This window comes from Melanotaenia boesemani, chromosome 12, assembly GCF_017639745.1.
Source record: "Melanotaenia boesemani isolate fMelBoe1 chromosome 12, fMelBoe1.pri, whole genome shotgun sequence".
Classification (NCBI taxonomy): domain Eukaryota; kingdom Metazoa; phylum Chordata; class Actinopteri; order Atheriniformes; family Melanotaeniidae; genus Melanotaenia; species Melanotaenia boesemani.
Genome location: NC_055693.1, coordinates 1,263,430 through 1,291,005, shown reverse-complemented (window position 1 = coordinate 1,291,005; position 27,576 = coordinate 1,263,430). Strand labels below are relative to the sequence as shown.

Below are 27,576 nucleotides of genomic sequence, written 5' to 3'. Positions count from 1 at the left end.
ATCACACAGCTTTTTAACCAGTTTTAACTCTGATGGTGTTGGTTAATAGCTGTGGTTAGAACATAAATGTTTCCCTTACCAACTGGATTCAGTGCCACCACTGGTCTGGAAGCCTCACTGGCTTTGCTGAGTCCAGCGAGGTTCATGGCGTACACTCTGAACTGGTACTCCAGGCCCTCGATCAGGTTGCTAATCTTGTAATGGCACTCCAGGCAAGGCAGCTTGTTCTCCCTCACCCACAGAATGGTGTTCCTCTCCTTCTTCTCAATCCAGTAGCCCGTCACCTTGCTGCCACCATCAGCATATGGCACATCCCACTTGATGCAAATGACGTTGGCAGACACAGACACCACATCTGGACGAGTTGGAGGACTTGGAGGAACTGAAGGGGAAACAGAGGCCAGAAGAACGATTGTGTTAAGACCACGAAAACAAGGCTTGCATTTGTTTTGTCTGGAGGTGGAGACTTACCGAATGGATGCTCAATTACAACAGGAGCGGACTCGATGGACTTGCTGACTCCAAACTTATTCTCGGCACACACTCTGAATGTGTACTCCATGTATTTGGTGAGATGAGTCACTTTGATTGTGGTCCTCTTCACACTTGAATTAACCACTTGCCAGGAAGCGGTGCCAGATTCCCGTTTTTCAACTATGTAATTGGTGATGTCGGTGCCACCATCATCGGCCGGCTCAGACCAGGACAGACTGCAGGACTCGGAAGAGATTCCAGAGATCTCCACGGGCCCTGTGGGTGGACTCGGTCTGCCAACGATGACCACAGTCACTGTGAATGTCATCACACCGGCAGCGTTCTCCAGGATCAGGTAGTACTTGCCGCTGTCACTTCTCTTGCTGTCTTTCACCACCAGAGTGGTTCTCTCCTTTGTGGTCTTGATGGAGACCCTGTCTGTTTCCTTTAGCTTCATCTCCTCCAGCTTCCATGTGACCTTGGGAGCAGGTCTGCCACTGATAGGGATGTCAATTGTGAAGGTGTTAGAAGTCTTACAAGTGATGAGCTGATTGGTGATGCTGCTGAGGTCAGCAGTTGGTTCAATGCGAGGCTCCTTGATGACCACAGAGCCGAAGGTGCCCTGAGGATCACTGATTCCAGCGTCATTCTTGGCCTTCACTCTGAAGTCATATTCGGTGTTTTCAGTCAGACCCTCCACCAGCATCTTCAGAGACTTTGTCTCTTCAGCAACAACCCAACGGTCAGTGCCTTTAGCTCTGAATTCAACAATATAACCTCTGATACGGCTGCCTCCATCATGTTCAGGTTTCAGCCACACCAGAGAGGCTGTGGAGCTGGAGGTGTCCACAACATCTAGTCTTTTGGGTAGTGCAGGTTCCTCTGTGGCAATGATAGGCTCAGTCATCTCATGAGGTTCTCCCTTGCCATACTGATTAACAGCTGTCACTCTGAACAAGTATGGCACGCCAATCTCCAGACCAGTTACTCTGATCATCTGGCGAGAGCACTTGCTGCTAACCTCCTGCCAGGCCAGGCGACTGGCCTCGCGCTTGTCCACTGTGTAGTGGTGGATTCTGGATCCACCGTCATTAGAGGGGGCATCCCACATCAATGTCATGGCCCCACGGGTAACATCTTTGAAGCTGATGTCTCCTGGAGGTCCAGGAGTGTCCAGCACTTTGACAGTGAATGTGATCGACTTGCGCCCACTGTTGTTCTCCAGGGAGAGGGTGTATTTGCCGGCCTCGTACCTAGTACAACCTTCTATGGTCAGAGTAGACATTGAATCTGTGGTGTTAATGTCAGCCATGATGGGAAGCTCACTGTCTACCTTAGACCAGGTGGCAAGAGGAGCAGGCTTTCCTCGGAAAGCAACACTGAGGCTGACAGTGCCTCCATTCTTCACAATGTGAGTTTGCTTGAAATCAGCATCAATGTCAATTTCTGGAGATGTAAGTCTGTCCAGAGCCTGAACTGCGTTGGGCATTTCCGAAGCTTCACCCACCCCAGATCCATTTACAGCACTGACCCTGAACTTGTAGAGCTCTCCAGGTACCAGGCCCTTGGCAGTGTATCTATTATGGATACATATCTGACTATTAACTCTGTGCCACTCCTCCAGACTGGCCTTGCACATGTCAATATTATAGCCAATAATTTCTAGTCCACCATCAAAGACAGGCTTGGTCCATTCCAGGGTGATGGAGGACTTTGTGGAGTCAACGACCTGTAAACAAGAAAATTGTGAAAGTTTGTGGTTCTGATCTGATTGATCCTTTAAGGTAGATGAGAATAAAATAAAATAAATAAAAAGCTAAACACCTGATCTGCTGAAGGGACACAACATTAACCCTTAAAACTCCAAGCCACTTTTTGTAGAAATAACACACAGACCAACAGTGACCAAACCTTTTCTCATCTCATCGTTCTCTCAAGTCTTGGCTTTCAGGAGAAAAAATGTTGTTATTGAAACAAACACACAACAGAAACGATTTCCATGTTTCCACTTTTTCCTCATTTCCAGTTATTCCTGCTACTATTTACCTGCTATCCTCACTAAACCAACTCCAGCTCAGCTGCTTTGTGGCGCCACCGTGCATCAGAAACGTCTTCTTGGCTTTATTCCAGCCATAGAGGAGCATTATTTTTCTTCTTTTCACACACACATAGAACTTTCTGCTCACTGGTTGATTTTTGGCTGCTCCTGATTGAACGTTACCGTCAATCTAAGCTCTCTGATTGGTGGAAAGTCTGACAGGAACTGGCTTCATCATCATGTCCAGGTCTAAATAAAGGTCTCTTAGCAACATAGTAGTGATAGTGATGTTTTTATGGTGAAATGTGATAAATAATGCTGTTATCATGGATCATTGTGGATTTACCAGATAGGCTCTGAATAAAACTACATTTAGTGGCTGGATTGTAAACCTCCTGGACGGGATAAAACCTGCATAGATCAGCTAAAGGGTAGCTATCCATCACATTTACCCCACAGAGCTACACACCACCGCTCCTGAGGACTGATGATGGCAGAAGTGATAGCGCTTGGGGAGATCTAGTGGTGTTTTAAAGGTTAATATGTACACAACAATCCTAGAATCGTACCTTGATCACAGTGGGAGCACTGGGAGCGCAGGTTGGCTCTCTGCATTTGAAGAGCCTGGAGGTGCTGCTGGCAGGTCCGACACCAGCGCCGTTTTCAGCCATGACACGGAACTCGTACTCATTGCCCTCGGTGAGGTGGGTGACACGGTGCCGTAGCTCTGTGATGGGCCTCTTGGATGAAACTTTAACCCAACGGAGGCTCTTTTTCTCTCTCCTTTCCAGGATGTAATGTTTGATCTCATTGCCACCGTCTGTCCGTGGCCTTGTCCAGCACAAGGTGATGCTGTCTCCAGTCACATGTGTAGCATCTGGAGTACCAGGTGCATCAGGTACAGCTGAGGGGCAGAGTGGCAAAATACATTAGTAAAATCTTTAGAAAACCAAGACAAAGAACATTTTTGTTTTCTGTTTGCAAATAAGAGATAGCTTTAACCAAGATGTTCAGACAATGTGGGAGTAAATTTATTTACTGTATTGCATCTGTGCGATGATTGGGTCAGAGTCTAGTGGCTTGCCGACACCAAACTTGTTGACCGCAGAGATCCTGAACTGGTACTCGTTGCCTTTGATGAGGTTGGTTGCATTGAAAGAACAAGCTTCACACTTGGATGTGACCAGAGCCCAGGAGATCCTGGATGTCTCCCTCTTCTCCACAACGTAGTGGGTAATGGCAGCACAGCCATCGTTCTCTGGCGGGTTCCACCACACGGTGCACTTCTCAGCCGTGATGCCGGTGAAACGGATTGGACCCTCAACTGGTCCAGGAGTATCTGCACAGACACAGAGGGTTGAGGGTTACTTTAGAAATAGTGAAAACATCAAATAAGCATAATTTTTCTATTTTTATACACAAAATAAACTGAAAGAAGCTGTCTTTGTTTACTGACCTTGCACTCTAACATTAACATCAGCCTTCCTGGTACCAGAGCTGTTTTTGGCTTCTACAGTGTAAATTCCACGGTGGTTCCTGTCAGCATCCCGGATGAACAGACTGCTGGTGCCAATGCCAGTGGTGATCTCAATGTCAATCATCGTCCTCTTATCGATCTCTCTGCCGTCCTTGTACCACAGCACCTGTGGAACTGGACGTCCTGTGATGCGGCAGCCGAGCCTCACGTTCTCTCCGGCCTTCAGAGAGAGGACCTGGTCTGGAGACCACTCAATCTCAGGAGCAACTGCAGATGCAAAGTAACAAGAATTCAAAATCAGCAGCAGTGAAATGAACATGGTTCATGAGAGCTTGTGTTTTATGGATATACTCACTGCTCTCATCCTTGGTCATGATGTATCCAGAGGAGTTAGACGGTGGACTGACCGTTCCAACAGCATTCCTCGCAATCACTCTGAACTCGAATCGGTCTCCAGCAGACAGACCGGTCACAGTGAACTGAGTCTCGCTGATGTCGGTGAAGTTGCATCGCAACCATTTGCCTCGGCCTTGGCGCCTCTCCACACTGTAGGCAACAATTTTGCTGCCACCATCTCGCTTGGGGACATCCCATTGCAGGGTGACCGAGTCTCTGGTTACGTCAATACAAACGGGGGTACCAGGTGGATCTAATCGAGGTGAAAAGGAGACAATCAATTTTAATGATATGCTGATCAGAAGATCTAGAGATAGCTCAGAAAGGAAACACACATATCTGAGGGCAGATAGATGCAGGACTTACCAACAGGGGAGATGGCGAGAGCATGTTTGCTCTGTTCACTAACAGGACTGACTCCAGCGTTATTCTCAGCATAGACTCTGAAAGAGTACTCCAGACCCTCCATGAGACCAATGATTCTGTACTCTCTGTTGGAGATGATGGTAGAGTTCACCTTCTGCCACAAGAGGCTGTTTCTGTCCTTCTTCTCCACATGGTAACCCAAAATGGGGGAACCACCATCAAATTCTGGAGCTTCCCATTTGATGGTCATACCATCGCTGGTGACGTTGTAGGCCACTGGCTTTCCTGGGGCGCCTGGAGGTTTGTATTGATGCTGTGCAATAACATCTGGGGAAACAAGAGGTTCACTGACCCCATACTTGTTCTCTGCACGGACCCTGAACTGGTACACGGCTCCCTTGACCAGGTTGGGGATCTTGAAGCTGGTCCTAACAACACTGGAACACACCATCTTCCAGTTGGCCTGGGAGGTTTCACGTTTCTCTACACTGTAGCACGTGATCTCACCGCCACCATCTTCCTTCGGCTCATCCCAAGAGATGATGATACTCTGAGCCTTTATCTCATCGAAGCGGATGGGCCCAACAGGTGCTGTGGGGGGTCCCAGGGTGATCACATTGATGTCAAAATAGTTCTTGACAACTCGGTTGTCCAAGACTAATGTGTACTGGCCAGCATTCTCCTTCTTGGCTCCTCTGACTGTGACTGCAGTCTTGTTGTCAGTGGTCCTGAAGCGAATCTTCTCACTCTCCTTCAAAGGTAAGTTATCCTTCAGCCAGCTGATTGTAGGTCTTGGTTTACCCTTGAAGGGAAGCTCGATGTGGATGTTTTGACCAACGCGAACAGCAAGCTCTCCATTCGGGTAATCGCTGAGGGTTGCTTCAGGGGGAATGATGAAGTCTATAACTGTGATTGGACCAATCTGAGAGAAGTCACTCCTGCCTTTCTCGTTTTTGGCAAACACTCTGAAATCCATGATGGCGTTCTCCTTGAGTCCCGTCACCTCACAGGTGCAGCGCTTGCATGTAGCTCCTAAAGACCAGTTGACTTCTTCCTGGCTTCTCTTTTCAATGATGTATTCTGTGATGTGGCTGCCACCATCATGGTCTGGTCTGGTCCACTGAAGAGTAACCGAGTTCTTTGTGGAATCCATCATCACCAGGTTTTTAACCCCTCCTGGAGTTTCTGTGGCTCTGACTGGTTCGGTGGTCTCGCAGGTGTCACCAACACCAAACTCATTTTCAGCCGACACACGGAAGAAGTAAGCTACGTCCTCCTCCAGACCTGACACCTTGTAAGTTGTGTTGAGGCACTCTGCAGTGATCACCTGGTAAGCCTTCATGGTGGAGGTCTTCTTCTCCACAATGTAATTTGTGATTGGAGAGCCACCATCAATGACAGGAGCCTCCCAGCTGAGGGTCAGCTTTCCTCTCGTCACATTCTTGATCATCAGTTTCTGGCAGGTGGACGGACTGTCCAGAACCTTGAGGGAAACCGTGATTATCTTGGGTTCTCCCACGCCATTCTCGATCTCCAGCAAATACTTTCCACAGTCGTCGCGAGTGACCTTGGGGATGAGGAGGGTGGTGGACTTCTCTGTGCTGTTGATGGTGTAGCGGTTATCACCAGCCATGTTGCGGTCACCACGGCGCCAGGTAACGTTGGGAGTGGGGCGACCCTTCAGGGGAATAAACACTTCCACATCCCGACCAGCCTTGGCTGTGTATTGGGTCGTCATGGGAATATCCAAGTCCAAATCAGCTTCCTCTGTTGGGTGGAAGAGAAACACAAATGACTGATGTCAGTACCTTTAAACTAATAAACCATAAAAATATAAGATTAGCTCAGTTTGTTGCTTCGGTGAACTTAGGTTTTAACCAGTTTCATCTGTATCATAAAATAAAACAAACCTAAAATATCCTTGGCTTGCACAGGCTGGTACATCTTGATGTCTTCTCCTTTGCCTTTCCTGTTCACAGCAGAGACTCTAAAGAAGTAATAGGAACCAGGTTTGAGGTGGGAAACCACATACTCGCAGGTTGGGACCTGTGGGTTAACGGTCACCCATTCTTTGTCCTCTGTGTTCATCTGTTCCAGCAAGTAGTGTGTGATCTCACTACCACCATCATAGACAGGCTTCTCCCAGCCAAGGGTGATGGAGGTCTTTGTGGAGTCGACCACACGCAGCTTTGAAGGTTCACCTGGTAGATCTGGAGAAGGAAAAAAGGCAGAAATGTTGTCAGTGGCTATGTGAACATCTCAATAACAAAGGAAGAAAGTTCCATAAAACCGGGCTTGTGATGCTTTGTGAAGATCATACCAATGGGGTCATAGGCCTTGTAAAGGTCCGAGGCCTCAGAGTAGTTTCCTGCTCCGGCCTTGTTGCCAGCACAGACTCTGTACTGGTACTCATTGTTCTCCACCAAGTTGCTGACTTTCTGCCTGGTGTCTCTGATAGTGCCCTTCACCACCTGGGGCAAAAAAAAAAAAGAAAAAAAAGAATGATCCTCACATCTAGTTAGAATCTTTCACACCTAAAACCTGTGAAGATCCTTCAGCAGACAAACCTTGAACCATTGCAAACTTTTCTTCTCTCTTTTTTCCAGGTAATAACCATCAATGTCACTGCCTCCATCCAATGCTGGTCTCTCCCAGACCACTGTCATGGTGGACTTAGTGATCATGGTGACTTTAGGCTTGGATGGCTCACTTGGAGGAACTGTTAGAAACAAAAGAATCAGACCAGATAAAATTCTTTTGTTGAACTGTGTCTGAATAAATGCTAAAAAGATGCTGATGGTGTTAAGTTTGGTTACCAAATGCATTCTTGGCGACAATGGGCTCCGACTCCAGCGGATCTCCGATGCCATACTTGTTGATGCCACGAACTCTGAAGATGTACTCGTTACCCTGGATGAGTCGAGGCACGTTCACTATGCAGTCGACCAGTTTCTCTGAGACAATGGACCACATTACCCTGCTGGTCTCCCTCTTCTCTACAATGTAATGAGACACCATGGCACCACCCTCGTCGGCAGGTGGTGACCACATGATGGTGATGTTGTCTGCTGTCACTTTCTTAAACTGGATTTCTCCAGCAGGGGGGCCTGGCTTATCTAATTAGGGAAGAAAAAGAACACATCAAGTAAAGACAAATCTTTTATAGAAGTTCATCATTATAAAATGTTTAAATTGCATCACTTTACCTTGAATCAGCAGCCTGACGATGGCACAAGCAGATCCCAGAGAGTTCTTCACCCTGACCTCGTAGGTTCCTGAGTTCAGACGACTTGTTTCCTTCAGTAGAATACTTGTGGATTCAAATGTGTGTTTGAATGAGAGTTGGGCAGTGGGCTTAAGCTCTTTGCCATCCTTTGACCACTCAATAGTGGGGGCAGGTTTAGCTGTAATATTAAACTTGAGCTCCACATCAGAGCCAGCTTTGTGCTTGACCTCATTGAAGTACTCCTGTGGAATGTCAATCTCTGGGGCACCTGAATGACAAACCAGAAATCAGCCAGGTAAATTTAAATTCTAAAGAACGTGTTCACCACACATCGGAGAAAATGTCAGAAGCACCAAAGTTAAAATGGTAGGAAAATTACAAAGATTATAAAAAGAACCCCATTAACAAATGACATTCAGTTTCTCTAAAAACAGTCCGTTTCAGACGCACCATATGTGTCCACGCAGGTGGCTGGTCCAGCAGGTATAGATGGGTTGCTCACTGAGCCAACTGCATTCTTAGCCATGACTCTGAACTCGTAGGTCTCGTCGTGGGTTAGGCCCGTCACTGTGAAGCGGGTGTCTGTGATATTAGTGATGTTAGCTTTGGACCACTTCGGGCTAACACCTTCTCTCTTCTCAATGATGTAACCAGTGATTGGGGATCCGCCGTCATAGCTGGGCTTCTCCCAGGCCAGGCTGATGGAGTTCTTGGTGATGTCGCTGATGCGCAGGTTGATGGGCGGCTCTGAAAGAGCACATAGTGAGAACTTATCAAATGACAATTCTACTAAATTCAAAGTTCCGATAATTTTACAGAAAATAAATTAAGCTCCGCTTACCGCAGGCGTCAATGGCCAGCACAGGATCAGAAGCCTTGCTGAATGAACTCAGTCCTGCAGCGTTCTCAGCTGCCACCTTGAATTCATAAATGAGCCCAGCGTTTATGTTGGTGACCTTTAAGTGTGTAGCACGAATCACCATCTTGTTAACTCTCTGCCACAGGATGCTGTTCCTGTCTTTCATCTGCAGATGGTAGCCAAACACATGGCTGCCTCCATCTGACTTGGGCTCCTTCCAGGATACAGTGATACTCTCCCTTGTTACAGCAGTAATTTCTGGAGTTGATGGGGCCTCTGGAATAGCTGGTGGATAACAGGCAGAGATTCAGGGTGTTGACATTTTATTACGAACAGGGTTTAAAATGTCGCATTTGAAAACAAAACAGGAAGAAAAGCATGCACCGCTTACTGTATGGAAGGCTGACGGTGACCGCAGGGGAGTCAATGTGTTCACTGATTCCATATCTGTTCTCAGCCCTGATCCGGAACTGGTACTCCAGTCCAGTGGTCAGCTTCAAAATCTTCATGGTGCAGCGGGCCACAGCAGAAGAGACATCCATCCAGTTGGATGTAGTCGTCTCTCTCTTCTGGATGATGTAGTTGGTGATGGGGCTGCCACCATCATACGCTGGTGGGAGCCACCTCAGGCTTACGCTGTCTTCTGTGACATCGAACAGCTCCACAGGTCCAACTGGAGCACTTGGGCGGTCCAGAACAACAATATTAATGTAGGATTTGGTGGTTCCACTGGAGTTGGAAGCAGTGATATAATAGCGTCCTGAGTCTCCAGCAATGCTCTCACGCAGAATGATCTTGATGCTGTCAGGAGTGACTTCAGAGTTGAACCTCATAGTTGACTTGAGCACCACATTGTCCTTGGACAGGGTTACTTTAGGCAGCGGCCTGCCGGTCAGCGGGATCTCACACTTGAGGGTGGAGCCGGCTCTCACGTACACCGTGTTGTGTGGGAAGTCCTTCAAGTTGATCTCAGGAGATTCTACAGCAAAAACACAATGAAGTTATCTAAAGAAAAATCAAAGGGAGTTGTTTGACACTAATGTGTTTTTTTTATGAATACAAGGAAGCTACAGTATACTGGCTTATTGTTTGTTGGTATTGTGTCTTAGCCTTTACGAACCCCAGAGGTGAAACTGAACTGCAAACTTACCAATCTGGTCTTTGACCATAACAGGGGTAAGCATCTCCTTAATGTCACTGAAACCAGCATGGTTCTCAGCTCTGACTCTGAAGAAGTACTCTGCATTCTCCCTTAAGCCAGACACCGTTAAGTGCATGGACTTGGTTACGCCACACTTGACCCACTTCTCTTGGCCTTTCTCCAGTGCTTCAACCAGATAGCCAGTAATTCTGCTGCCTCCGTCTTGTTCTGGCTTGGCCCAAGCTAATGTTACGCTCTCCTTGGTCACTTCAGTTGCTCCCAGTTTTGGTGGTGGGCTCGGTTTTTCTGGAAGAACATACCATAATGTGTTTTACCGGAAAAACTCAAGTATAACAACATGAAACAACAATGTTAGTGCATTAAATTTCCATACCTGTGATCTTGGTTCCCTCTTTGGTCTCTGCAGGAACACCAACACCATATTCGTTCTCGCCTGTCACTCTGAAGTAGTAGACTTCTCCTTCCTTCAGGTTCGTCACCTTGTAAGTCAGTCTGTGGCATGTGTCAGTCAGCCTGGTCCAGCCTTTCTTGCTGGCCTCACGGAAGTCAACAAGGTAATTCTTGACTGGTCCACCACCCTCGTTCTCAGGAGTGTCCCAGGTTACATTGGCAGAGGTCTTGGTCACTTCCTTGACCTCCACATGGGCAGGAGGTCCAGGTGAGTCCAGGACTCTGACATTGAGCGTCAGTGAGGAGGTTCCAGCGACACTGGACAGGGTGACGGTGTATTTTCCAGAGTCACTGCGAGTTGCTTTTTCTAAAGTGATTGAGGTGAAGGTGTCTGTGGTGTCAATGACCGCACGCACTCTAAGGTCAACATCAGGCTTAGTCCAGGTGACACTGGGGATGGGTTTTCCTCTGAAGGGCACTTTCATGGTGAATGAGCTTCCATCTTTTACAATCAGAGTCTTCCTCATTTCATTGCTGATCTCAAAAACAGGCTCCTCTTCTTTTTCTTTGGCAATCTGTTTGTCTGACTCAGGACTGGGATCACTGGGCCCAATCTTGTTAATGGACTTGACAACAAATACATATTCAGCCCCAGGTGTCAATCCCACTACTGTAAACTCTGTGTTCTTAGTGTTCTGGACTCCAACAATCCATTCATCATCTGATGCCTTCCTGTATTCTACTCTGTAACCAGTCACAGGGGCTCCACCGTCGAACAGTGGCTTATTCCATGACAAGGTGACTGTGGTCTTTGTAGAGTCAATGATCTTAGGCTTAGCTGGAGGTGAGGGCAGGAACTGTGGGTCTTCAGCCTTGGTGAATGGGCAAGGGGTGCTAGGAGCACTGAGGCCGGCAGCATTCTCTGCAAATACTCGGTACTCATACTCACAGCCCTCACGGAGGTTTGACGCTTTCACTCTCAGGTCATAAACAGGTTTCTTGTTGACGCGGCACCACCGCAGACCAGTCTTCTCTCGCCTCTCTATTACATAGCCAGCGATACTGCTGCCACCATCAGAAACAGGTCTTTCCCAACAGATGGTCATTGCCTCGCTGGTAACTGAGGTGACCTGGACGTTAGTGGGTGCTGCAGGCACAGTGAATGGATCCAAGGCCTTTACTGGCTCACTCTCCAAAGCCTCACCATCTCCATATTTGTTGACTCCCCTGACACGGAAGATGTATTCATTTCCTTTAAGCAGCTTGGTCACTTTGCAGGTAGTTGCCTTCATGTCACCATAGACGAGAGTCCAGGCAAGGCGACTCGTTTCACGCTTCTCGACGATGTAGTGCATGATTTCAGCACCGCCATTTTCTTGAGGAGGTCCCCATGTTAGAGTACATTTTTCTGCTGTGAGGCCAGAGACTGCTAAAGGCCCTGAGGCAGGTCCAGGTCTGTCCAGAACCTTACAGTTGACAGCCACAGACCTAGTTCCTGCTACATTGTGCAGAGTCAAGACATACTGCCCCGAGTCCCTCCTGATAGCATCTCTAACAGTCAGAGTGGTTGTGAAATTGGTGGAAGTAATTTCACACCTGGCCTTAGCCTCAATCTCTTTCCCGTCCTTAGACCAGGATACGACTGGGAGTGGACGTCCGGTGATTTCAGCATCAATTCTAATAATATCTCCGGCCTTGATGACAACCAACTGCCTGAATTTATCTTCCATGATGATGGTTGGAGGATCTACATCATCCTTGACAGTGACAGGACCAGTGCTTTCTGAAGGAGCACTCAGCAGCTCAGCTGAATTTCTAGCAACAACATGGAAGTCATATTGGACATCTTCTGTGAGGCCTGTAACATCAAAGAAGGTGTCCTGCAGATTAGTAAAGTTGCATTTCAGCCAGCGACCATTTGGAAGTTCTTTGCGTTCCACAATGTATCCAGTAATTTTAACTCCACCATCATACTCTGGTCCATCCCAGAAGAGGGAAACAGAGTTCCTAGTAATGTTTGTGACTCTGAGATTACGTGGAGATTCACATGGGTCCCTGGCTGCAACAGGTTCACTGGGCTTTGTGCATGGACCAATACCAGCAATATTCTCAGCGTAGACTCTAAACTGATACAATATGCCTTCCTCAATGCCAGTCATCTTAAACTGGTTTTCAGTCAGCAGACCTCTGTTGACTTTGGTCCACAAGATGCTACTGTGGTCTTTGCATTCAATGTGATAACCAATAACAGGGCTTCCACCATCACTGGCAGGTCTGCCCCACACCACCAACATGCTGGTCTTGGTAGCGTGGGCAACATGGAGGTTGGTTGGGGGACCAGGGGGCTCAAATGGATACTGAGCAACGATGGGAGCAGAGTCGATGGCAGAGCTCTTGCCATAACGGTTTTCAGCTGCAATGCGGAACTGGTACTCCGTTCCTTGGGTAAGACGACAAACCTTTATCGATGTCCTGGCCACCGTAGCTGACACAATCTGCCATGTGGTAGTGGTGGTGTCTCTCTTCTCTACCACATAGTTGTTGATTTGGCATCCACCATCATAGGTTGGAGGATCCCAGGATAGACAAATGAAGTCAGCACTCACCTCATCCACCTTAATGTTGCTAGGTGGACCAGGTTTGTCCAAGATTATAACAGAGATTTCAGATGCCTTGGTGCCAACACTGTTAGTCAGAGTTATCTCATACTTTCCGATATCATCCTTGGTGGCTTCCTTGATGATAATCTTGGATGAAGTCTTGGAATTAACAACATTTACCCTTGTTGTCTGCTTAAGCACATGGCCATCCTTCTTCCAGGATACCTCAGGCTGGGGTCTGCCTTTGAAGGGAACATCAATCTTCAAGTCATCTCCTGCTTTGACACTGTATGTGTTGAACAGCAGGTTGATGATGGGCTCTGTAGTGATATCCTTGACCACCACAGGAGTAGCCAAAGGTTTGGCATCACTCCTACCCTTATCATTCACAGCAGTCACCCTGAAAGAATATTCCTCTCCAGTTGTGAGCCCATCAATAGTAGCTTCCAGTGCTTTTGCATCGCTGCACAATGTCCACTTGTCATCTCCTTTGGGCTGCATCTCCACAATATAACTTGTGATTTTGCTGCCACCATCGTGATCAGGCTTTTCCCAGGAAAGGGTGACAGTATGACGAGTCACATCAACCACGATGACCTTACCGGGAGGTAATGGAGCTTCCGATACTTTCACTTGATCTGTGCTTGCAGGCAAACCTACGCCGAGCTCATTCACAGCTAACACACGGAAATAATATCGGCCTCCCTCCTGCAGGTCAGATATTATGTAAGAATTCCTCACACAGTTTGTGCAGACACTGGTAAAAGCCATTCTCTTCTGCTCTCTCTTCTCAACAATATAATGTGAGATCTTAGCCCCACCATCAATTAGCGGGGGTTCCCAGGAAAGAGAGACAGAATGTCTCTTCACATCCTTGACCTCCAGGTTGGTTGGAGCACTGGGGGAGTCAAGAACTCTAACATTAATGAATGCAGATTTAGAACCACTGAGGTTCTCGAGGGTCAGTACGTATTTGCCTGTGTCAAATCTGTCAACATTCTCAATCACCAGCATGGTATAAGAGCTTGTGACTTCAATCTGAGCCCGTTCATTCAGAGTGTCACCAGCCTTTGACCATTTAACCTCAGGCTCAGGCTTTCCTTTGATTGTCACAAACAGACGCAGGGTGGCTGTAGCACGAATATTGACCATCTTCCTCAAGTCAGCATCTAGTTCAATTTCAGGCGCCTCCAGCTTCTCTGCAGCGATCACAGACCCAGCTACGTCCACATGATCCCCAACTCCCTCAATGTTCACAGCACAGATGCGGAAGTTGTACTCTGCATTCTCCTTCAGTTTCTTTACAGTGTAGTGAGTGGCCTGGACACCAGTGTGAGGTGTGCAAACAATCCATTCATCATCCCCAGCCTCTTTCAGTTCAACAACATATCCTGTAATCGGAGCTCCTCCATCATAGATAGGTCTGGACCAGGACAAGGAGACTGTGGAGCTTGAATGATCAGTGACTTTGGGATTGTTTGGGGGTCCTGGTGGATAAGTGGCATCACATGCCTTAAAATATGGTGTTGGTGCACTAGGCTTTCCAACACCAGCAGCATTTTCAGCTGAGACCCTGAATTCATAGGAGTGGCCCTCTGTCAGGCCTGTGCACCTAAATCTTAGGTCATTCAGTCTTTTCTTGTTGCATTTTGTCCATCTGACCCCATCCTTATCACGTTTTTCAAGGACATATCCTTCAATCTCAGCTCCTCCATTATCTTCAGGCCTCTCCCAGGTAAGCACCATGGAGTCTCTAGTGATAGCACTGGGCTCTGGGGTGGAGGGGGCACTTGGAGTGGTGAATGGATTGCGAGCAATGACAGGCTCCGACTCCAAAGGTTCACCAACACCATATTTATTTACAGCAGTGACTCTGAAAATGTATTCATTGCCAGGGAGCAGTTTTGTGACTTTGTAGCTGATTGCCTGGATCTTGGGCTCAACCATAGTCCATGACAAACGACTAGTTTCTCTCTTTTCAATGATGTAATGGGAGATGCTTGCCCCGCCATCATGTGAGGGGTGGCTCCAGTGCAGATAACATTTCTCAGCTGTGACCCCCTTAATTTCTAATGGGCCGTCTGGAGGACCGGGTCTATCCAAAACTTTAACATTAACTGGGATCATCTTGACTCCTCCCACATTAACAAGTTTTAGGACAAAGTGGCCACCATCCACTCTGATGCAGTCCTTGACTGTCAGAATGGTACGTGTTAGTGTGGTCTTGATCTCCATTCTTGGTGTCGTTTTGTCAATTTCCTTTCCATCCTTAAGCCATGTGACTTCAGGCAGGGGCTTGCCAGTGTAATCAGCATCAATGACAAATGTCTCACTAGCATGAACAACAGTCAGATCCTTGAATTTGGAATCCATGGTGGCTTCTGGAGCTTCAATTTCATCTTTGGCTGTAATTTCTCCAGTGCTCTCAGATGGACGACTGCAGATACCTGCAGCATTCCTGGCAATAACTCTGAACTCATAAATGCAGTCCTCAGTGAGACCAGTGATTGTGAACTGGGTTTCAATGATGTTAGTGAAGCTGGCTTTCATCCAACGAGTGTCTGGATGCTTCCTCCTCTCAATCACATACCCAGTGATTGCACTGCCTCCATCATACTGGGGCCTGGTCCACTGGAGTGTAACGTGGTTTCTGGTGATTTCAATGGCTTCAGGAGTGCCTGGTGGATCACATGGGTCCCTAGCTACTGTACTTTCAGAGATCTTGCTAGCTGGGCTGAGACCAGCAATGTTCTCAGCATAAACCCTGAATTCATATTCAATACCTTCTTCCAGCTCTGTTGTCTTGAAACGTGCTTCTGGGATTAGAAGCTTGTTCAATTTAGTCCACAAAAGGCTGTTTTTCTCCTTTCTCTCCAGGTGGTAGCCAAGGATTGGACTGCCTCCATTGTTGGTGGGAGGCTTCCATTCAACAACCATGTTATCTTTGGTTGCAGCTGTGATAATCGGTGTTCCTGGTGCAGCGGGTTCACTGAATGGATACTGAGCAACAACAGCAGGGGAGACAATGGCTGAACTCTTTCCATATCTATTCTCTGCAGACACTCTGAACTGGTACTCAATGCCAGTCTTCAGGTTGGTGACTTTGATGGTTGTCCTTGCAATAGTTGCAGATACAATCTGCCAAGCTGTGGTGGTTGTGTCTCTCTTCTCTACAATGTAATTGTTGATCGAACAACCTCCAGTATACTCTGGTGGCTCCCAGGAGAAGGTGACAAAATTAGAGCTCACCTCCTCAATCTTTACAGGGCCTGTGGGTGGCCCAGGTTTATCCAAAATGATAACAGTGATCTCTTCTGTAACTGTTCCAATACTGCTGGTGGCTGTGATAGTGTATTTGCCAGAGTCTTCTTTATTTGCATCTTTAATGACCAGTTTAGTAGATGATGCTGTGTTGGCCACATTTAGTCTAGTTGTTTCTTTAAGAGCTTGTCCTTCCTTCTTCCATTCAACTTTGGGAATGGGGCGTCCAAATACTGGGATCTCAATTTTCAGATCCTCCCCAGTCTGTAAACTATAGGTGTTGAACCTTATCTTGAATCTGGGTTCAATGGTTACATCTTTAGCAGTAATTGGTGTAGCCAGAGGTCTGGGGTCACTCTTGCCCTTCTCGTTAAAGGCAGACACTCTAAACAGATACTCATGTCCTGCACTGAGGCCTGTGACAGTGCCTTCACAAGTTTTGGTTGTGGCAGCCAACACCCATTCCTCTGAGCCTACAGGCTGCATCTCAATGTAGTATCCAATGATCCTGCTGCCTCCATCATGATCTGGCTTTTCCCAGGAGAGAGTGGCACTGGATTTTGTCAGTTCAGTCAACGTGACCTTACCCACAGGAAGAGGTGGCTCTGATGTTTTAACTGATTGTTCTGTCTCAGCAGCCTGGCCCACACCAAACTCATTCTCAGCCAAGACTCTAAAATAGTAGATAGTGCCCTCGGTTAAGCCAGTGATGCGGTAGCTTGTCTTTGTGCATTTATTGTCAACATTAGAGTAAACCTTTCTGGTAGACTCGCGCTTTTCAACAAGGTAATTCTTGATTCTTGCACCACCATCAATAACGGGAGGCTCCCAGGTCAGAGTAACACTCTCCCTCTTCACATCTTTAACTGTTAGATTTAAAGGAGCTCCTGGAGTGTCCAAAACTTTGACAGAAACAAATGCTGATTTGGTTCCAGCACTATTTTCCAAGTTGAGAATGTATTTCCCTGCATCATATTTGTCACAGATGTCAATGGAGAGCTGTGTGTGATCTTCATCCGTCTCTACCTGAACTTTACTGGGCATCTCACTATCTTCCTTAGCCCAGCTTACTTCAGGAGTGGGACGGCCCTTGAAAGGAATGCAAATTCTCATTGATCCTCCTGCTCTGACAACTATTCCCTTCCTGAGCTCTGAATCCAGAATCACCTCTGGAGGATCAATCTTATCAACTGGTTTCACAACTCCCTGGATCTCTGTGGGCTCACCAACACCCAACTTATTGATGGCACAAATGCGTACCTTGTATTCTTGGTGTTCTATCAGCTTTTTTATGGTAAACTTGATATCATTTACTCCAGAGGGTGGTGTGCATATGGTCCATTCCTCTTCATCTGCCTTGGTAATTTCAACAGCATATCCTTGGATCTCACATCCACCGTCATAGATTGGCCTATGCCAAGCAACCGTAACAGAGTCTTTTGTTGTGTCAACGACATGAGTATTAGTGGGACATCCTGGTTCAAAGGTGGGGTCACAGGCTTTGAGATAGGTTGTAGCTGGGCTTGGCTGGCCAACTCCAGCTGCATTCTCAGCAGATACTCTGAATTCATATTCATGGTCCTCTGTCAATCCTGTTACTCTGAAACGCAAGTCTGTCACTCTGCGTTTGTTGCACTTGGTCCACCTCACTCCAGCTCTGTCTCTCTTTTCAATAATGTAGCCAACAATGTCACTGCCACCTGTGGTTTCAGGACGGTTCCAGCAGACAGTCATGGAGTCCCTGGTTATGTTAGTGATCTCAAGTTCCTGAGGGGAGCCAGGAGGAACAAATGGATTTCTCATAATCACAGGTGCTGATTCAAGAGGCTCACCCACACCATATTTGTTGACTCCCATCACTCGGAAGATGTACTCATTGCCCTTCAGTAGTTTGGTAACCTTGAACATTGTAGCGCCACAATCACTGGAAACCACAGTCCATGCCAAGCGGCTGGTTTCTCTCTTCTGAATTATGTAGTGAGAAATGCTAGCTCCTCCATCATGCCTGGGTGGAAGCCATGACAGTGAGCATTTCTCCTCAGTAACATTACTGACCGTAAGGGGTCCCTCTGAGGGCCCGGGTCTGTCCAGAACCTTCACACTGAATGGAACAGTTTTACTTCCAGCGACATTTGTCAGAACCAGAGTGTACTGTCCGCCATCCACTCTGATGGCGTCCTTAACAACAAGCAAAGCTTTAAAATCAGTGTTTTTGATCTCAGCTCTTGCTGAGTTTTCAACTTCAACACTTCCCTTGAACCACTGAGCTGTGGGAATAGGCTTCCCTTCCACACTGGCCTCCAGACTAAATGTCTCTCCAGCATTAATAACAAGGGTCTGGTTGTACATAGGATCCGTCTCACACTTGGGTGGCTCAACTTCATCCTTAGCTGTTATGGATCCTGTAGTCTCAGAGGGCTTGCTGACAGCACCAGCTGCATTCCTTGCAATTACTCTGAAGTCATATTTGCTGTCCTCTGTCAGGCCAGTGACTGTGAATTCGTGCTCTGTGATGTTAGCGAAGCTTGCCTTCATCCATTTTCCCTCAGGAAGGTCACGTTTCTCTACCACATACCCAGTAACAAGACTTCCACCATCATACTGTGGGGCGGTCCACCTCAGCTTCACTGAGTGCCTGGTCACAATCACAGCCTCGGGACAGCCAGGAGGATCACATGGGTCACGAGCCACATAAACTTCAGATACTTTGCTGCATTTTCCAATGCCAACAATATTCTCTGCAGACACTCTATACTCATACTCAATGCCTTCCTCAAGAGGAGTGGATTTGAATCTGCAGTCTTGGATGAGCATTTTGTTGATCTTGGTCCAGAGGATACTGTTCTTCTCTTTCCTCTCCAAATGGTAGCCCAAAATTGCACTGCCTCCATCTGATGGAGGTTTATGCCATTCAACAACCATGTAATCTTTAGTGTATGAGGACACAAATGGTGTTCCTGGAGTACCAGGCTCCTGGAACGGATACTGTGCCAGAACAGGCTCTGAATCAATTGCATAACTCTTTCCATATCTATTCTCAGCATAGATTCTGAACTGGTATTCAGCACCTGTCTTCAGATTGGACACCTTTAATGTGGTTCTTGCCACAGTGGCAGATACAACCACCCAGTTGGTTGTAGTTGTGTCTCTCTTCTCCACAACATAGTTGGAGATTGGACAGCCACCTGTGTATGTAGGAGGCTCCCAGCTAAGAGTGATACTCTCAGAACTGATATCATCGATCTTGACAGGGCCTGTTGGCGGACCTGGTTTGTCCAGGGCAATCACCTCAATAGTGGCATCCTTGGAACCCAGAGCATTGGCAATATTGATAGTGTACAGTCCTCCATCTTCTCTGGTCGCATCTTTTATAGTAAGAGTGGTCTGATTTGCTGAGTCAGTGACATTAACTCTGGTGGTCTGTTTAAGGGCACCACCATCCTTGGTCCAGGTTATGGTTGGCTTTGGATGGCCAGCAACTGGAACTTCTATCTTGAGGTCGTAACCCACCTGAACACTGTAGGAACTCAGTTTGGGTCTAACAGAAGGCTCAATGACAAGATCTTTTGCTACAACTGACTGAACCAGTTGGCGTGGGTCACTTTTGCCTTTGTCATTTACTGCAACAACTCTGAACTGATATTCCTCTCCTTTGAGAAGGTTGGTGACTACTGTCTCCAGGGCCTTCACACTGGCACATACAGACCAATTTTCACTGTCCTTGGGAGCAACTTCAACTTCATAGTAACTAATCCTGCTACCACCATCATGTTCAGGCTTCTCCCAGGTCAGAGTAACGGTGCTACAAGTGACATCCACAACACTGACCTTACCTGGGGGCTGAGGCTTCTCAGATATTTTAATGGGTTCTAAAGTTTTAGCTGGGAGACCCACGCCATATTCATTCTCAGCCAGGACTCTGAAGAAGAAGATTCCACCCTCTGGAAGAGGCTCAACTTTCCATGACATCCTGTTGCAGGTGGTGATAGGAGAATAAACTTTCCTGGTACTCTCACGCTTTTCAACAATGTAATGCTTAATCTTCGACCCTCCATCAAGAAGAGGAGGTTCCCATGTGAGAGTGACAGAGTTCTTGGTAATCTCTTTTACTATGAAGTTAGTGGGTGGGCTTGGGGAATCCAGGACTCTAACACTGATAAAGACCGACTTCACTCCGCTAGCATTCTCTGCAGTCAGGGTGTACTTGCCACTGTCAAATCTGTCAACATTCTCAATCACAAGCGAAGCATAGCTTCCTGTATTGTCAATTTGGGCAGTGTCCTTAATCTCTCCATCAGCTTTGCCCCATTTCACCTCAGGGGCTGGGCGACCTCTTACAGGAACAAACAACCTGAGAGTGCTTGCTGCTCTGATGTTGATCATTTTTCTCATATCAGCATCCAGGTCAAGATCAGGAGCTTCAAGCTTCTCCTCAAGAAGAAGCTTTCCAGGAACATCAGCATGCTCACCAACACCAACTTTGTTGACTGCACACACTCTGAACTGGTACTCATGCTTCTCAAGAAGCTTTTTCACAGTAAACTTGGTGTCTGTGATTCCAGTGGGAGGAGTGCACATAAACCACTCATCAGATGCTCCATTACAGCCTTCAACAATGTAAGCCTGTATCTCACAACCTCCATCATAGATTGGTTTGCCCCATGTCAGGGACACAGTGGATCTAGATGTGTCTACCACCTTGGGGTTGTTTGGCGGTCCCGGTTTGAAGATGGGATCCAGTGCTTTGTAGTACACTGTTGCTTTGCTAGGTGTGCCAACTCCAGCAGCATTCTCAGCAGAAACTCTGAATTCATAGCTATGGTTTTCAAGGAGCCCCGTCACTCTGAAGCGCAGTTCACTCACGTTGCGCTTGTTGCACCTGGTCCACCTTACACCATCCTTGTCTCGTTTCTCAACAATGTATCCCTGGATGGAGCTGCCACCATCACTAGCAGGTCTCTCCCACGTCACCACCATAGAATCCTTAGTGATTGTGGAGACTTCCACCTCTGTTGGTGGGCTGGGAGTGACAAATGGATTCCTGGCTATCATTGGTTCAGATTCCAGAGGCTCGCCCACACCGTATTTGTTGACTGGGATCACTCTAAAAATGTATTCATTATTGGGTAGAAGCTTGGTGATCTTCAAGTTCAGTGTCTGAACTTTTGGTTCAACTACGGTCCATACCAATCTGCTGGTTTCCCTCCTTTCAACAACATAATGAGAAACATCACTACCGCCATCTTGCAAGGGAGGTTTCCAGGAAATGGAGCATTTCTCACTGGTGACACTGTAAATAGAAATGGGGCCCTCAGGTGGACCTGGTCTATCCAAGACCTTGACATTGATGTTAACAGATTTCTCTCCTCCAACATTCTTTACCAGCACAGTGTATTGACCTCCATCCACACGAATAGCCTCTTTAACAACCAGACAAGCTGTAAAGTCTGTGTTTTTCAACTCCAAGCGAGCTGCCTCTGTAATCTCAAGGCCTTCTTTCAGCCAGTGTATGGTGGGCACGGGCTTGCCATAAATTCCAGCCTCAAGTTTGAAAGTCTCTCCTGCATTTACCACAACAGCCTGTGAGTACTTCGCCTCCAAGTCAATTTTGGGTGGGTCCACCTCATCCTTGGCAGTGATCTCTCCAGTAGAATCGGACGGTTGACTGAAGACACCTGCTGCATTTCTGGCAATGACACGGAACTCATAAATCTGATCTTCAGTAAGTCCTGTGATGAGAAATTCAGTCTCAATGATGTTGGTGAAACTGGCCTTCATCCACCGGCCAGCTCCCTCCTTCTTCTCAACCACATAACCTGTGATTTTGATGCCACCATCGTACTCTGGTTTGGTCCATCTGAGTGTCACTTGGTTTCTTGTCACAATTACAGCTTCTGGTTTTCCTGGCCTGTCACAGGGATCTCTTGCTACTTGGATTTCACTTAGTTTGCTGGCTTTGCTTAGGCCAACAATGTTTTCAGCATACACCCTGAACTCATATTCAATTCCCTCCTCAAGGCCAATAGCCTTGAATCTGGTCTCTGGGATGATTTGTTTGTTCTGTTTGACCCACAGTAGACTGTTCTTCTCTTTGAGTTCTAAGTGGTAGCCCAGAATCTTGCTTCCACCATCATTGCTGGGTTTCTCCCACACAACCACCATGCTCTCCTTGGTGGCCGACTGGACCACAACAGAACGTGGTGAACTTGGAACTTCGAATGGATATTGGGCAATGATTGACTCAGAGAGCAGGAATGAAGACTTGCCATATCTATTTTCAGCAGCAATTCTAAACTGGTACTCAGATCCAGTCTTTAGACGGGCTGCCTTGATTGTGGTTCTGGCCACTGTAGCTGACACAATCTGCCAGTTGGTGGTTGATGTATCTCTCTTCTCTACAATGTAATTGTTGATGCCACAGCCACCATCATACTTTGGTGCATCCCAAGTCAAGATCACACTGTCAGCAGTGACCTCATCCAGCTTGATTGGGCCAGTTGGAGGTCCAGGTTTATCTAAGACAACAACACTTAGATCTGTTGTAGCCTCTCCAGCTATATTGGTCAGTTTGATTGTATATGTGCCAACGTCATCTCTGCAAGCCTCCTTAATGACCAGGAGAAGATTTTTGTCTGTGGCCTCAGCATTAACTCGGGTTGTCTCCTTGAGAACAGCACCATCTTTGAGCCATGTCACTGTAGCCTTGGGACAGGCAGCATATGGTACATCTATCTTTAGATCGTCTCCTGCTAGAACGCTGAATGTGCTGAAAAGCAGTTTGAAGATTGGCGAGATCACCAGATCTTTGGCCACCACAGGCACACTGAGAGGACGTGGGTCACTAACACCCTTTTCATTGGTGGCTGAGATACGGAACATATACTCCTCTCCCTGTGTAAGTCCAGTTACCTGAGCCCCGTTAGTCTTTACCACCATGACCTGGGTCCACTTCTCACTGCCTTTACCCAGCATCTCAACAATATAGCCTGTGATTCTGCTTCCACCATCGTGGTCTGGTTTTTCCCATGTTAGTGTTACACTGGTACCAGTAACCTCAAGGAGGGACACTTTGCCTGGTGGTAGGGGCTTCTCAGACACTTTAATTGGCTCAACAGTCTCTACTGGAAGACCAATACCATACTCATTTTCAGCCAGGATTCTAAAGAAGTACATTTTTCCTTCCTCCAGCTCTCCAACTTTCCAACTAGACTTGTGGCAACTGGCACAGACAGTTGAGTAGGCCTTCCTGGTTGACTCGCGCTTCTCAACAATATAGTTGCGGACTCTGGAGCCCCCATCAATGAGAGGTGGATCCCAAACAAGGGAAACTGAATCTCTAGTGACCTCCTTGACTAACAGATTCTGAGGTGCTCCAGGAGTATCTAGTACCCTGACATTTACAAAGGCTGTCTTACTTCCTGAGGCATTCTCTACAGTCACCATGTATTTACCGCCATCAAACCTGTCAACATTGTCTATCTGGACAGTAGTGAATGATGGGGTGATTTCAATGTTGGCTTTGTCTAAGGATTCTCCATGCTCTCTTGACCATTTTACTTCAGGTGCTGGTCTTCCCTTGATAGGGACGAAAAGTCTGAGTGTGCTGCAGGCTCTGATGCAGACCACCTTACGCAGCTCTGCTCCAAGCTCAATTTCTGGAGAAAGCAGTCTGTCTTCAGCTTTAGGGGTACCAGGAACAGCAGCAGGCTCACCCACTCCTTCGCAATTGGTGGCACAGATGTTGATTTTATACTCCTGGTTCTCCTTAAGGTTGGTGATTGTGAATGAGGTTGCAGTCCATCCCTTTTTGGGAGTGTGGATTGTCCATTCATCCTCTTCAGGCAGACAGGTCTCCACAATGTAGCCGGTGATTTCAGAGCCACCATCATAGACAGGTTTGTTCCAGGCAAGAGTGATGGAAGACTTGGTAGTGTCCAGCACCCTGGGGTTCCCAGGAGGTCCAGGCTGGAAGATGGTATCTATGGCTTTGTAGAATGGACTGGAAGGACTGGGCTGGCTCAGACCAGCATTATTCTCAGCAAGAATTCTGAATTCATACTCATGTCCAACTGTAAGTCCAGAGACCTTGAATCTCAAATCAGTTACAGTCCTCTTGTTGCACTTCACCCAACGTAGACCTGTTTTATCTCTTCTCTCAATCACGTATGTGTTAATTCTGCTGCCTCCATCATGTTCAGGGCGTTCCCAACAGACCACCATGGAGTCCTTTGTAATTGTGGTAACCTCAGGCTGCGATGGTGGATCACTAGGAACATAGGGGTTGGCACATATGACAGGTTCAGACTCTAGGGGTTCACCCACACCGTACTTGTTAACAGCCATGACTCTGAAAATGTACTCATTGCCCTTAAGAAGCTTGGTGACCTTGAACCTGTTTGCTTGAAGATCTGTGGCCACATTTGTCCATGCCAACCTACTGGTCTCACGTCGCTGAATGATAAAATACTCAATCTTGGCTCCACCATCATGTGCTGGATGCAGCCAGTTAAGGACACATTTTTCAGCAGTGACATCTGTAACAGTGAGGGAAGCTGGTGGTCCAGGTCTATCAAGCACCTTGACATTGAATATGAACTTGGCAAAGCCACCAGGATTACTGGCAGTCAGAGTGAAAGCGCCACCATCCCTTCTCAGTGAATCTTTGTTGATTAGAGTGGTGTGGAAGTCAGATGACTTTATCTCAAGCTTTCCTGTATCTTCCAGCTCTTTCCCTTCCTTGGTCCAGACCAGAGACGGGATTGGTCTGCCAGTCACATTGGCTTCCAGCTTGAATACCTCTCCTGCCATGACCATAACAGTGCTGCTATATGATGCATCAACATCTAGCCTGGGCTCCTCAATGTCATCTCTGCATGTGATTGCCTCTGAAGGCTGAGATGGAGCGCTAATACTGCCAGCTGAGTTTCTAGCTAACACACGGAATTCATAAGTTGCATCTTCGATCAGACCACTTACAGTGTAGATGGTTTCTAGAATGTTGTTAAAATTTGCTTTGAGCCAGCGTCCATTGGGCAGTTCTCTCCTCTCCACTGTGTATCCAGTGATGGAGAATCCACCATCACCCTCAGGTTTGGTCCACGACACTGTCACCTCATGTCTGGTGATATTCAGTGCCACAGGTCTGCCTGGAGGGTCTACTGGATCCAAGGCATACATAGGCTCTGAGGGTTTGCTTGGTTTGCTGAGACCAGCCATATTTTCAGCAATAACACGGTGCTCATACGCAATGCCATCAACAAGGCCTGTTGATTTGAAAATATTTCCAACAACAAGAGCTTTGCTGATCCTCTGCCACAGAATGCTGTTTTTCTCTTTTCTGTCCACGTGATAACCTAGAATGGGGCTACCTCCATCAGAGGATGGTTCATTCCAACTGAGGGTCATAGCATCCTTGTTGAAAAATGTGACCACAGGAATGCCAGGCTGACCTGGTACATCAAAAGGATAGGCAGCCAACACTGACTCAGAGACAATACATGGTCCGATGCCATATCTGTTCTGGGCCTTGACACGGAACTGATACTGGGTTCCAGTATTGAGTCTGGCTGCCTTAAATGTAGTGCGAATGACTGTAGCTGCCAGCTCCACCCATGAAGTGCCAGTAGTCTCCCGCATCTCAACAATGTAGTTGTTGATTGGAACACCTCCATCGTTCTCCGGTGCCTCCCAGGACATGAGAACATAATCACATGAGACTTCGTCCAGCTTGATGGGGCCGGTAGGAGGACCTGGAATGTCATGGACCAGGACTGTGATGGTCTCTGTCAATGTGCCCAGCATGTTCTTGCCAGTCACCGAATACTGGCCTCCATCAGACCTTTTGATCTCACTAATATTCAGGATAGTTGATGTGGGTGTGGTCTCGATGTTCATTCTTTGTGTCTCCTTGAACGCCACATCTCCCTTCTTCCAAGAAACCACAGGCCTAGGTTTGCCCAGCACTGGAATTTCCACTTTCACACGATCTCCTGCCTTGGCAATAACAGTCTTCTGGTAGACCCCACGCAGATCAAACAATGGAGCAGATGTTTGCTCTTTGATTACAGCAGGTCTGCTCTCACGAGGATCGCTCCTGCCTGATGCATTGACAGCCATTATACGGAAGGTATATTCAGCACCCTCAATCAGATCTGTGACAGTGTAATCCAGAGCCTTGATGGTGGTCACATGGACCCACTGGTCAGTGTCCTTCTTCTGAGCCTCAATGACATATGCAGTAATCAAGCTGCCTCCATCATGGAGGGGCTTGGCCCATGCAAGACTAGCACTATCAGCAGTCACATCAGTGACATACAAGTTTTCTGGTGCAGATGGGGCCTGAGACACCCGGATTGGCTCTGGGGCCTCAGCAGGCTCACCAATCCCCAGGTCATTTTCAGCTGAAACGCGGAAGTAGTAGTAAGATCCCTCCTCCAGATCTGTAAACTTGAAGGAACACTTCTGCCACGTGGTGCTGAGCACTGTGTAGGCCTTCTTGGTGGCACTTCTCTTTTCAATAACGTAGTTATGAATCTTTGATCCACCATCAATTATAGGGATTTCCCACTGAAGGGTGATGCTGTTCTTGGTGATCTCTCTTGGTTTAAGGTTGATTGGTGGTCCTGGTGTGTCCAAAACCTTCACATTGACGAAGCCAGTCTTCTTACCAGCCACATTCTCCAGACACAGGTTATATTTTCCAGCATCATATCTGGTGCAGTCTGGGATAACCAGTAGCGTGTAGGACTCTGTGGTGTCAATGTGTGCACGAACTTTCAGGTTTGTATCGTCTTTGCTCCAGGTGACTTCGGGAACAGGACGGCCCTTGATGGGAACAAACATGCGGATCGAAGCACGGCTCCTGACAACCAGAGTCCTCCTGAGCTCAGCATCCAGCTCAAAGTCTGGTAGAGTTTCCTGGTCCACTAGTTCAGTCACTTTCTCAACTTCTGCAGGCTCACCAGTTCCTTCTGAATTGACAGCACTGACTCTGAAGTGGTATTTGCCTCCTTTCTGAAGTTTACCAATGACATACTCAGTAACTTTCACTGGGTACTGCGTCTCTGTCTCCCAGTCATCGAACCCTTCCTTTTTGTACTCAACAATGTATCCTTCCACTTCAAGACCACCATCATAGTGGGGTCGGCCCCACGCAAAGGTTGCTGTGGTTTTTGTGGTCTCTAAAATTCTGGGGTTGGATGGAGGACCCGGTGGATCTAATAAATAAAAAACAATATATTACAAAAGTTAACAAGATTTGCTGGGATTTCTGACTTTTTAGTAATCATTTTAAAACTCTATTCACAGTTTTGTGGAAATAATATTTT

The 27,576-nt window shown here is 47.2% G+C and overlaps 1 protein-coding gene across 1 annotated transcript in view; it reads right to left on the bottom strand.

Annotated features, from left to right (window-relative positions):
- The window catches only part of ttn.2 (titin, tandem duplicate 2), a 253,726-nt gene that overhangs the window by 17,731 nt on the left and 208,419 nt on the right, over positions 1-27,576 (bottom strand). Inside the window, 17 exon segments of the mRNA XM_042002074.1 lie at positions 80-382; positions 472-2,203; positions 3,082-3,416; positions 3,552-3,851; positions 3,969-4,256; positions 4,345-4,638; positions 4,752-6,518; positions 6,662-6,961; positions 7,072-7,222; positions 7,319-7,470; positions 7,568-7,867; positions 7,958-8,245; positions 8,428-8,724; positions 8,819-9,121; positions 9,228-9,815; positions 9,987-10,283; positions 10,372-27,465. Of these exon segments, the coding sequence (XP_041858008.1) occupies positions 80-382; positions 472-2,203; positions 3,082-3,416; positions 3,552-3,851; positions 3,969-4,256; positions 4,345-4,638; positions 4,752-6,518; positions 6,662-6,961; positions 7,072-7,222; positions 7,319-7,470; positions 7,568-7,867; positions 7,958-8,245; positions 8,428-8,724; positions 8,819-9,121; positions 9,228-9,815; positions 9,987-10,283; positions 10,372-27,465 (24,789 nt within the window).